Source organism: Corvus moneduloides, chromosome 30 (assembly GCF_009650955.1).
Source record: "Corvus moneduloides isolate bCorMon1 chromosome 30, bCorMon1.pri, whole genome shotgun sequence".
In the NCBI taxonomy this organism is placed as follows: domain Eukaryota; kingdom Metazoa; phylum Chordata; class Aves; order Passeriformes; family Corvidae; genus Corvus; species Corvus moneduloides.
In genome coordinates, this window is record NC_045505.1 from 1176636 (window position 1) to 1188745 (window position 12110).

Genomic DNA, 12110 nt, shown 5'->3' on the forward strand with positions numbered 1-12110 from the left:
CCTTCCTTCCCTCCTTCCCTCCTCCTTCCCTCCTTCCTTCCCTCCTTCCTTCCCTCCTTCCTTCCCTCCTTCCTTCCCTCCTTCCTTCCTTCCCCCCTCCCATCCTTCCCCCCTCTCCTGCTGCAACCGTTGGTCCTCCCAGCTCTCCACAAACTGCTCCAGCGTGGGTCACTCTTCCAGGCCTCAGTCCTTCAGGAGGGGCTGCTCCAGCCCCGCTCAGCAGCGGGTCCATCCTGGAGCCAGCTGGAATTGGCTGTGCCAGACGTGGAAGAAACTCCCAGCAGCTTCTCACAGAGGCTACCCCCGTGAGCCCCTGATCCCCAGACATGGCCACGCAAACCCAGCACACCCAGCCCTGTTTTGGGGTAGAATTCAGCAATTTCAGACAGGCAGGACTTTATTGGCTGCAATTCACTCCCCCAAGAGCCTCGTCAGAGCCATTCCCAGGAGCTGAACCCTCAGAGTTCCCCCCACGGGCTTCCCTGCCTGTTCTTCCCACCAAACAATCCCAGCTCCAGGCTCCAAGGAGCCACAATCCCAACTCCAGGTTCCAGGGGGCCGCAATCCCAACTCCAGGCTCCAAGGAGATGTCACTTCCCTGCCTTCCCACAAGAGTTTGTTGGGATCATTTGTTCCCCCCACAGGAGGTCTCAGGTGGTTGGTAGATGAAAGGTGCTCCTCATGGGTGAAATCCTCTCGTTGTCTCCAAGCTCTCTGGAAAAGAGGATTATTCTGGTGGAATGTTACTCCAAAGATCAGCCTCACACCGAGCCCAAAATCTGTGCTGGATAAAATCCAGCATGGGAAAGCCGGGAATCTTCAGGCAGTGCCTGAGGAAGGAGTGCTGACAGAGAGGGGCAATGCTGCAGGTGAAAGGAGAGCCAGGAATTTATTGCTTTTCCCGCAGTTTATCCCGATGCCGGTGCTTTACGGGGTCTTCCTGTACATGGGGGTCTCGTCGCTCCGAGGAATCCAGGTACGGCTGCTCCGGGGAATTTCCTCTTCCTGAAGGCCTTGGGGTGGGAAAAATGTCTCTGAAAGCCGGAAATGCAAATGTTTTGTGTCACGGACCCGTGGGTGGGGGCTCAGGAGGTTTGTAGGGCTGGGAGGAACCAGTTCAGCACTGGGAGAACCCAGTTCACCACTGGGAGGAACCAGTTCAGCGCTGGGAGGAACCAGTTCAGCGCTGGGAGGAACCAGTTCAGCACTGGGAGAACCAGTTCAGCACTGGGAGGAACCAGTTCAGCGCTGGGAGGAACCAGTTCAGCGCTGGGAGGAACCAGTTCAGCACTGGGAGAGCCCAGTTCAGCACTGGGAGGAACCAGTTCAGCACTGGGAGAACCAGTTCAGCGCTCTCTGTTTGAGGCTTTAGGGCAGGTTGGTGTTTGGTGATGGGAAATTGGGGGAATTCAGCGGGAAGGGAAGGAAATTCCACAGGTGCGAATCCTCGCTGGGGCATTCCCTGGGCCCAGAGATGCCGACCAGAGAAAAACCTGGAAGAGCTGGAATTTGGTGGGCAAAGCCAGCTGGTTTCTGGATGGAGTGGAGGGAAAAGAGGCGCTGCTCCCGGAGGAGCAGGACGAGATCCTGGATTTCTCCTTGCCCCCGAAACCTCCCCACCCCAGCAGCTCCAGGGGCTTTGGCAGCGCCCAGGTGACGCCGTCTCCTTTTCCCTGCAGTTCTTCGACCGCCTGAAGCTGTTCTGGATGCCGGCCAAGCACCAGCCGGACTTCATCTACCTGCGCCACGTGCCCCTGCGCAAGGTGCACCTCTTCACGCTCATCCAGCTGCTCTGCCTCGTCCTGCTCTGGGCCATCAAAGCTTCCCGCGCCGCCATCATCTTCCCCATGATGGTGAGAGACGGTATTCCCGGTATTCCCGGTATTCCCAGTGTTCCCAGTGCTCCCAGTGTTCCTGGTGTCCCCGGTGCTCCCAGTGCTCGCAGTCCTGGAGGGATGGGCAGCACCATCTCTGGCCTCACCCATCTTCCCTTTCCTCCTGCAGGTTTTGGCTCTCGTTTTTGTCCGGAAAGTGATGGATTTCTGCTTCTCCAAGCGGGAGCTCAGCTTCCTGGATGACCTCATGCCAGAAAGCAAGAAGAAGAAGTTGGACGATGCCAAAAATGAAGCCAAAGAAGAGGAGGTAACGCCAGGAGCTGGGAGCCTCTGGGCTCTGAGGTTCCCTATTGCTGCCGCAGCTCATCCTTAAATCATGGGATCATGGAACGGGTTGGGTGGGACGGGACCTCAGAGCCCACCCAGTGCCACCCCTGCCCTGGCAGGGACAGCTCCCACTGTCCCAGGCTGCTCCCAGCCCTGTCCAGCCTGGCCTTGGGCACTGCCAGGGATGGGGCAAGGGATGGGGAATCCTCGGCTTCTCTGGGTAACAGCTGTTGGGGGAACCTCAGAACTGAACCCAACAGATCCAATAGCCTGGATCCCACCTTCTTTTCCCCTAAATTCTCAGAGTTTCACACTTAAACAGAGGCATCGTTATCATTTTTTAACGAGCCTTATAATAAAAATAATTCTTTTTCTGCGAGGTTTGCTCCCAGCAGTGTCGGTAACCCCAAACACCTGCAGGGGAAGGTCTTGACCTGCTGCTAACGGTGCCGCGAGTCAGAGGAGAGGGCAGCGTGCCGGGTTTTTAAAGGAATTTCATTTAAAGGAATTTCATTTATCCCCTCTTGGATTAAGGAGGGAGAACTTGACTTGTCCCTTTTCAGGAGTCCCAGAAAATGATGGAGGCGGCTGCTGCGAATTCCGTCCAGCTGAAGCTGGGCAAGACCAGCAGGGTGGACACCCCAAAGCCCAGCAGTGACAGGTAAAGCCCCCCCCAGGCCAGCACCCCCAGCAGGGTCATGGGAAGCGTCCGGCTCAGGTTTCTCCTCTTGCAGATTTGTTGTTCCCAGTCATCTTAGTGGGAAAATCCCAATTTACCGGAGGTGATGGCAGAGCTCTGACCCCACGCAGGGGCTGCATGAGTCCCATTTTATCCCAAAACTACATCACCAGTGGCTTTCTGGGATCTGGAGACCCTCCTGCTCCCACCTGAGAGGTCACAGGGGGAAACACCAGCTGTGGGTCTGCAGCTCCGGGGCTTGATTCCCAAAATTCCTCATCCACCCAAACCACCCTCACTGGCTGAGCTCCGCTGTACCAGGCCTTCCTGTTCCTCTGGCCGCTGCCGATGCTCTTGGTGGGGTCAGACCCATCCTCATGGGTCTGGAGAGGTGAAATTCCCCACTCAGAGCTGCTCCCTCTGCTGCCTTTCTGGGCTTTCTTTGGGCCCATTTGCCCTGTAATTAATTAGAATTAAATGAACTCCAAAGAGGTTCTTTGGTTCCAGGTTGTATTGGAATAATTTAACACCAAAGAGGGAGTTTCTGCAGGGTTTTCCTGAAATTTTTCTCCAATTTCCTTTGGCCCTGGTCTGTGGGGTCAGGTGGGTGCATCCAAGGAAGGTGGAATTTTCCTTGTAGGGCTGATCCTTCTGACATCAACATTTCGGATGAGATGTCCAAGACCACGGTGTGGAAGGCTCTGACCATGAACACAGAAACGCTCTGAATCCGGGAGGAAAGAGGTAAAGGCTCGGCTGTGGCGTGACCTTGTGGGGACAGCACATCCCCACGGCCCTCGGGCCCCCAGGGAAGAGGCAGCAGGAGCACGGACAGCGGCTCCTCTCTGCAGGGAAGCGCGGGAGCTGCACCTGCAATGCTGGGATCAGCCTGGGGCCCCACACCCAGAGAGGCCCTGAGGGGCTGGGGGCAGCTCCAGAGCTGGGGAAGGGCTGGAGCAGCAGGGAAGTGTCTGGAGAACTCCTGAGGGAGCTGGGAAAGGGCTCAGCCTGGGGAAAAGGAGGCTCAGGGGGGACCTTGTGGCTCTGCACAAGTCCCTGACAGGAGGGGGCAGCCGGGGGGGGGTCGGGTCTCCCAGGGAACAGGGACAGGAGGAGAGGGAACGGCCTCAGGCTGGGCCAGGGCAGGGTCAGGTTGGATGCTGGGGAAAATTCCTTCCTGGAATGGTTGTCCAAGGCCTGGCACAGCTGCCCAGGGCAGTGGTGGAGTCACTATCCCTGGAAGAGCTCCCAGACCATGGATGTGGCACTTGGGGACATGGCCAGCGGTGAACACGGCGGTCGATGGTTGGACCTGAGGATCTCAAACACCTTTTGCAACCTGAATAGTTCCACGGATCTCTGATTCTGGGTCGTCCACTGATGCTCTCTCTTTCCCTCTTTCCCTCTTTCCTTACTCTTTCCCTCTTTGCCCCATTCCCATGTTTAGGCGCCTCGACGCCGCCGTCGGGGAGCAGGAACGTGACTCAGGGATGTTGCCAAGGCAGACACGGAGGAGCGGCTCGTTTCCCATCCGAGGGGTCCCATAAAGCCATGCAGAGTTTCCCGTTCCCCTGGGCTGCATCCCGGGGGGATCCGTGTTGTCCAGCCTCGTGTGTCCGTGCGTGTGTTGTGCAGTGGTGGAGGCTCCGCTACCGCTTTCCCATCAAGTGCTATTTTTTTTAATCTCAATTCCTCCTCTCCTTTGTCTTTTTTTTTTTTTTTTTTCCAAATATAAACTCTGAATGTACAAAAAAACCATTCCCTGCTCGATCTGGCGCCTTCTCCTTCCTCACAGCCGGGGTTTTGGTCTGGTTTGGGATCCTCCTTTGGATGACTTCTGTCTCTTAGTGGTGCAAGAGGGATGCTCTCCATGGTGGGACAGCATCGGGAGCCTCACATGGATTGGGATGAGCTGTCCCTGAGCACTCGGGATAAGGCAAAGGAAAAGCATTTTCTCCCTATGTTCCATTTTCCCATCTTTTTTGAGGGTTTTTTCTGAGCTCGGCCACCAGCCTGAAAGTGGTAAAATCCAGAAATGTCCCTTTTTAGCCAGGTCTAAAATGACCACAAGGGAAGATTAAAATGAAAATCCCTGGATTTTGGTGGTGGGAGCAGCTGGGTGAGCTGTGGAGCTCTGCACCCCCAGAGCCCCCTCCGGTCGCATCCCCGGGGTCAGTTTTCCCTTCCCCCTGTCCGTACCCAGCCTCTCCTCGCAGGGTGGGAACTGGGAAGTGCCTTCTCCTCCTCCTCCTCCTTGTCCCTTCGCAGGGAGGGGCTGTGGAGCAGCCAAGGTCCTGAAGCTCTCCCCGCCTTCGGGGGGCTCGGGGGGCTCTGGTGTCCCCCTGGAACGTGTGGCTGAGTCTGGGGGCTGTGGAGCTGGGAAGGGAGGACATTCCAGAGGAAAAGGCTCCCACAGCCCTCGGGAGGTTCGGAACAGGCTCCAGGCTCTTGGAATCTGCAGCTGGGACAGGGGCACAGCTGCTCCCCCCCATCAGCTCATCCCGCCCATCCAGGAGCCTTTTCCTGCGTGGGACCACCCCAAAAGGACAATGGCTGGGGGGAAAAAGAACTGGAAACTGCTCTGTAAGGATGGCAGCGGGACCCTCCCCAGGCAGGCAGAACTCCATCGGATTCGATGGATGGGGATTTGGGAAGTGGAGTTGGAATCCTGCCAGCCTGGGATGGGGATAGTGGCGAAGCAGGAGAAGCTGCCAAGGGTTGCTCAGGAAGGAGAGGAGGCTGAAAAAATGGAAGAAGTTTTGGAGGAAGGGAAAGTTGGGATCAGTGGGATCCCACTCTTGGACAACTTTGGTTTTCCCATTTTCTTTTCCTCTTTGGAAGAGGAGAGGCAGGGCTGGACTCAACTTCCAGGGGCAGGGGCTGGGCATGGAAGGGAAGGGAAGGGGGGAAGGGGGGGAGGGAGGGAGGAAGGAAGGAATTCGGAAGGAATTCGGAAGGAAGGAATTCGGAAGGAATTCGGAAGGAATTCGGAATTCGGAATTCGGAAGGAAGGAAGGAAGGAAGGAAGGAAGGAAGGAAGGAATTCGGAAGGAAGGAATTCGGAAGGAAGGAATTCAGAAGGAATTCGGAAGGAAGGAATTCGGAAGGAAGGAATTCGGAAGGAAGGAAGGAAGGAAGGAAGGAAGGAAGGAAGGAAGGAAGGAAGGAGGGAAGGAAGGAATTCGGAAGGAAGGAAGGAATTCGGAAGGAAGGAATTTGGAAGGAAGGAATTCAGAAGGAATTCGGAAGGAATTCGGAAGGAATTCGGAAGGAAGGAATTCGGAAGGAATTCGGAAGGAAGGAAGGAAGGCAGCCATGGACAGCTCCTTGTTCTGGGAGGATTTGATATTTCCTCGTGCAGAGCGAAAACGTTCCACAAACGGTTCCTGGAGCTGCTTTAGGGATAAACCCAAAATATCTTCAGAATGACCCAGAAAGTGAAATTTGGCGTCAATCCCCTCCCACTTCCCCCCTGGGCCCCTTCCAGAGTATTCCCAAAAGGAAATCCATGGCAATGGGGAGGACAAAGGCTGTAACCAGGGAATAACTCGAGCAGGGAATAAACGAGGTGCTGACACTTTCTTTGTGTTGTTTTTGTGCTCTCTGTGAAAATTCTGGAGTTGTTTCTCTTTCTGAGAGGCTGAAATAATTTCATTTATTTTATCCCAAGGGAGTTTGGGAATGCTCTGGGAAATAAAATCAAGGGGGGAAACTTTTAATTTTAAAACATTATTTTAACTTCAATTATTTTATTTTTAGAATTATATTATTTCTAAATTAACCCATTTTTAATTTATTTTCAAATTATTCTACTTCTACATTATTTTATTTTCAATTTATTTCATTTTTAAACTACTCCATTTTAAAAGTATTTTCTAATTATTCTATTTTTTTCCAAATTACTTTACCTTAAAATTATTCTATTTTTAAAAAATTATTTTAAAATTATTTATTTTAAAATTAAATTTCATTTCATTTCATTTAGTTCTCAGTGGGGGTAGCTGTGTCACACGTGTCCCCTGTGCCAGCCTGGCTGTGCTGGGATTCCAGGAATGCCCTGGAGAGGTGAAATTCCCCACCCAGGGCTGTTCCCTCTGCTGCCTTTCTGGGCTTTCTTTGGGCCCATTTGCCCTGTAATTAATTAGAACTAAATGAACTCCAAAGAGGTTCTTTGGTTCCAGGTTGTATTGGAATAATTTAACACCAAAAAGGGAATTCCTGCAGGGTTTTCCCGAAATTTCTCTCCAATTTCTTTTGGCCCTGGTCTGTGGGGTCAGGTGGGCGCATCCTGGTTTCCCTTTTATCCGAAACTTGAGGAATTGAGGGAGAAATGAGGCACCAAGTGGGGAGTCAGAGGCTTGAAACCCCCTGGGACAACGTGGGATCCCACTGGGATGCTCGGAAAGGTTGGAGACGTCGGGAACCAGCGGCGGGATTGAGCAAAAGTTTTATTGGAATCTGGGGAGAACTGCGGGGAAAAGGAAGCCAGAGGAAGGCAGGTTTGAGGGAAGGCCGGTCCGTGGGGGGATTTCAGGAGGAGCTGCCTGGGAACACGGGATGGGGCAGGGAGCTGAGTGCGATGGACAAATCCTTCCCGCGGAGCTGCCGGTCCTGGCTGGCGAGGGACAGGTCCGACATTCCCGAGTGCAGCGGCTGGAAAGCTGCTGCCCGGATTTCGCCGTTAATTGTACCTTGAAAACAAACCCCAAAGAGCTTCAGGGGATGGGAACTCGGCTAAAAATCAGGAGCTGGGAAAGGGCAGTGAGGATTCCCTCGCTCAGAGGGAGCCGCCCCTTTGGAATGGCTGAACCAGGAAAAATCCCCAGAAATGCCAACGATCCCAGCAAGGCAACGCTGGAATGAGGAGGGAAATGTGAGGACAAATCCCGGAGAGGACGGAGCAGCCCCTTCCCATCCCAGAGTTCCAATCCCACCCCAAACGCCTGCACTTTCCCGACCCTGTTACAGGACACCAGAGAATCCCCAGGAGCCATCTGGCATCAGGAAAAGGGAGTCCTTGGCACCAGACCCACCGGTTTCATGGAATCACGGAATGGTTCGGGTTGGGAGGGACCTCAAAGCCCATCCAGCGCCACCCCTGCCATGGCAAGACACCTCCCACTGCCCCAGGCTGCTCCAGCCTGGCCTTGGGCACTGCCAGGGATCCAGGGGCAGCCACAGCTGCTCTGGGAAATCCCTTCCAGGCCCTCCCCACACTGACAAGGAGGAATTTCCTTCCCAATGTCCCATCCAACCCTGCCCTCTGGCAGCGGGAAGCCATTCCCTGTGTCCTGGCACTGCTCCAGGTCCCTCCCCAGCTCTCCTGTGGGCTCCGTTCTGGATCGGGATTGGGGTGGGGGGAGGTTGTGTCCCAGGACGGTCCCGCCCCTCTCCCTGCTCCCAGCACCTCTTGGTGTTGATGAGCCAATGCACGAAGTCCTTGGCCTTCATCCTGTCCAGGTACCGCGTGAAGTCACTCGTGAAGGTCCCCTCCGAGTGCCGCTTGGCGTGGGGTGGGAAGCTCTGGGAGTTCTGGGATCCGAACAACTTCCACCTGCTCGGGGTGGGAGGGGAAGGGAGGACAACGGGGTTTAAGGACACCCCAGCAGATCCTCCCGCGGGAGATGCCCCAGGACAGGGCTGTGCCCTGCAAACGCTGTCCCTGTGGGAGCATCCGCCAGGAAAGATGGAACAGTGCATAGGAAGAAATCTGGAATATTTAATAGAATTCCCACAAATCAAACACACAATTCCTGTTTCCATTTCCGGAGATTTGCCAAGCCTGGCCTGGGTTTTCCTGGCATCCCATACATCCGGTGTCCTGTCCCAAATGATTCCCCTCTGTCCTGCTCGGCGGGTCCCAAGCTCCACCCGGCTCCCTGCTTCCCACATCAGAGCAGGAACGTGGGGCTGCTCCGAGGTTCGGCTCATCCTCCCGCAGCTCCGGGGCGATGCTGGGATTCCCCACAGAGGGTTCCCAAAGGAATTTGAGCCATGGGAACACCGGCCCAGCCTGGCTTGCCCCGGCAGGGTGTCCCTGCTCTGACCGAGCCGGGAAATCCCGGGATTCCCTACACGGGAATGTCCCTGCCTGGGCTGGGGGGGGGGCCGGAGGGAGTTGGTTTGGATCAGTACAAAACAAACAGGAGCACGGGAACAGGGAGAGCTGGGACAGCGACGGGAATGGAGAGGGATCAGCTGCTCCCACAGCCCCGGCTCCACCCAGCCCCGTACCTGGACAGCTCCTCCAGGTCCTTGGGAGCCACCTGCCATCCCGGCGGGATGAGCACGGCGAACACCAGCCCGGACAGGTACAGCCACCGCACCATCTGTGCTCCTGGGGAGGCAGAAATGCGGGGGAAATTCCTGGCTGCAATTCCCAACGAGCCCCCCGCTCCCTGCGGGAAGCCCCGGCAGCATGGCCCGGGACGGATCCACCGGGACAACCCCGGCCCAGGGGTGTAGACAGGACTGGGATGGGTGAAAAATCCCATCCTCGCTGTTCCCTGTCGGTGCATTCCCTGTTCCCGATCAGTGCATTCCCTGTTCCCTATCCGTGCGTTCCCTGTTCCCCATCAGTGCATTCCCTGTTCCCGATCAGTGCATTCCCTGTTCCCCATCAGTGCATTCCCTGTTCCCCATCAGTGCACTCCCTGTTCCCCATCAGTGCATTCCCTATTCCCGATCAGTGCATTCCCTGTTCCCCATCAGTGCATTCCCTGTTCCCCATCAGTGCACTCCCTGTTCCCCATCAGTGCACTCCCTGTTCCCTGTCCGTGCATTCCCTGTTCCCGATCAGTGCACTCCCTGTTCCCCATCAGTGCATTCCCTGTTCCCTGTCCGTGCATTCCCTGTTCCCCATCAGTGCATTCCCTGTTCCCTGTCCGTGCATTCCCTGTTCCCGATCAGTGCATTCCCTGTTCCCTATCCGTGCACTCCCTGTTCCCATCAGTGCATTCCCTGTTCCCCATCAGTGTTCCCTATTCCATCAGTGCATTCCCTATTCCCCATCAGTGCATTCCCTGTTCCCTCATGCATTCCCTTTCCCATCAGTGCATCCCTGTTCCCATCAGTGCATTCCCTGTTCCCTGTCATGCATTCCCTGTTCCCATCAGTGCATTCCCTGTTCCCGATCAGTGCATTCCCTGTTCCCTGTCGTGCATTCCCTGCGCTTTGGCGCGGGCACACACAGCGATACCCAAAGAGAAAATTAATTGCAATGAACTTTATCCCTGACTCCCATTTTCTATCTGGGGGTGACACTTCTATCCCGGAATTATCACCACCGTGCTGGAGAACTTTCACTGCTTGGAAAAGCACCTTCCAGGCGAGCAGGTTTATTCGTATCTTACATTCCTTATTTTCACTGGATTCCTCAGGGATTCTGCGGGAATAAAACGCCACCCCCCAAACCCTTTATTTGCCAAAAATCAGATTTCTGTTGCCCATCACCAAATGCTTTTCCCTTACCTGGTTTAATTCCTTGGGAGACTGGGAGAAGGAGGGAGGAAGAGGCACCTACCTTGGGCACAGAGCCGCTCCCTCCACGCCAGATCTGATTTTCCTCCTTTGAGCCACTTTCTGGCTGAACTCTTCTCCTTCCTGGTGCTTTTAAACACGTCTGGAGGTGCCCAGAGCTGACAGGTGGGTCACGGGTATCCTGCTTTTCCTGGATGGGTCACTGTGAATCATTATAGCTTTTCGGGAGCGGGGCTGCTGCACAAAATATCCTTACTGGCGGATTTTCCAAATGACGCCTTCAATGAGGTTTTTTTTTTTAATTGTTGTTGCTGTTTCTCTTATACTTCATTTTCCCCCCCACTTTTTGGACCTAAGTAGTGACCTGTGGGTTTCCTCCTCTCAGGTGAGGTGGCCTCTTGCTGGCACAGCGTGTCCTGCATGGATCCCTCTGCCCACGGGCTGCCCTTTCCAGCACCTGCACTGGCGCTAAGAAACACGAAGGAAAAAAGAGCAAAGGCGTAAAATGAGGATTTGTGTCTCCAAACACTTCCTGCTGCTTCCTGCCGAGTGGAATTCCTGGTGCAGCTCCTCAGCCAGGCAGATCCCACTTGGATCCCACAGATCCAAGCCCGGTGTGGTTCCCCAAGTCCAGACCTGAAACTGGGGATGTTCCCTGTGATTTATGAGATTTGGGGGTGAAACGAGGCTCCAGGAGGGGCTGCAGTTCTGGGTCCTCGTGGGACATCTCGGCTCAGCCCAGGAGCCCCGGGAACACCTGGAATTCATCAAGCAACAGCCCATGGTTTTCCAGGGGTGTCCCATAGGAACTGGGCTTGCTTGTTTCAAATCCTTGAATCCAGCGAAGGAAAAAGGAGAAGAGGAAAACTGAGGGCAGCCCTAAAGAGCCGGGTCTGGGCCCGGGGGAGGGTGGGGGCTCCCAGGTGGGCCCAGGGCAGAGCCCTCAGCCCCCTGAAGGGGTCAGGAGGGCTCCTGAGGGCTCCGCGTTCCGAGTGTGGGTGGCAGGAGGTGTTTCCAGGGCAGTTTTGAGATGCCTGGGGAGTTTCCAGCCAAGGAATGCCCAGGATTCGGTGTTTGGGGCTCTGAATGTGCCTTTTCTCACAGGCAGTGGGAGACAAGAGCCAGTCCTGGGGAGCTGGGCCTTGTCTCTCCCACCAGGAGGGACGAGGGCTCCGGTCTGGATTTCTCCGCCACTTTCTGTGCTCTCCCCCCGGGCCCTTTCTGCTCGTGGCTGGGTAATTATTGTCATTGCACCGCCGAGAGTTCTGTAATTACTGCCACTGTCAAAATAAGGTCGGTGTTCAGAGGACACTCATCCTGAGGAGCCTCTAATGAGGGCCACAGATGGCCTTTCGAGGAAGCCTGACATCAGCGGAGGGAGGGGGCTGTTAATTAGCCGAATCTCGGGAGGAGAGGGCCAGCTCTCCTGCTCATCACTCGGGTGGGATGTTTGTTATTAATGCCACCAAATTAGCTCACCATGTCGCTGTTTGCAACGTCCCCCTGGCCCGGGAGGCCACGGCGCTGCCTGCGGGGGTGGCAGCTCAGGGAGGGGACATTCGGCTCACCCCGTGCTTCTTTGTGGCTCCTCGGTTTCCTCATCGTGGCTCCCGCTGCTGGGTGGGGCTCAGGAAATGTCCCATGGGACCCTTTCTCCACCGTCCCCGGGCGATTTTCTGCAGCCCGTGGGACGAGGAGCTTTCCCCAACTCCGAGCATTCCCAGTCGTGCTCCCTTTTCCAGCTGGATGGAGTTGCCCGTGGCTCTCCCAGGCCGGAGGAGCACAGCGGG

At 55.4% G+C, this 12110-nt stretch overlaps 2 protein-coding genes across 2 annotated transcripts in view; one reads left to right on the plus strand and one right to left on the minus strand.

Moving 5' to 3' along the window:
* Window positions 1-4596, plus strand: part of SLC4A8 (solute carrier family 4 member 8) — a 25342-nt gene extending 20746 nt beyond the window's left edge. Inside the window, 6 exon segments of the mRNA XM_032094074.1 lie at window positions 908-976; window positions 1680-1853; window positions 2005-2142; window positions 2726-2823; window positions 3482-3585; window positions 4289-4596. Coding sequence (XP_031949965.1) covers window positions 908-976; window positions 1680-1853; window positions 2005-2142; window positions 2726-2823; window positions 3482-3569 — 567 coding nt within the window. The 3' untranslated portion in view covers window positions 3570-3585; window positions 4289-4596.
* A 2775-nt stretch (window positions 4597-7371) lies between these two features.
* Window positions 7372-9170, minus strand: LOC116436606 (glucagon-like). The gene is made up of 3 exons (XM_032093829.1): window positions 9076-9170; window positions 8220-8395; window positions 7372-7532 (listed from the first exon to the last, which is right to left on the minus strand). Exons 1-3 carry the CDS (start codon window positions 9168-9170, stop codon window positions 7372-7374), a joined length of 432 nt encoding a protein of 143 aa, XP_031949720.1.
* Window positions 9171-12110: the final 2940 nt, after the last annotated feature.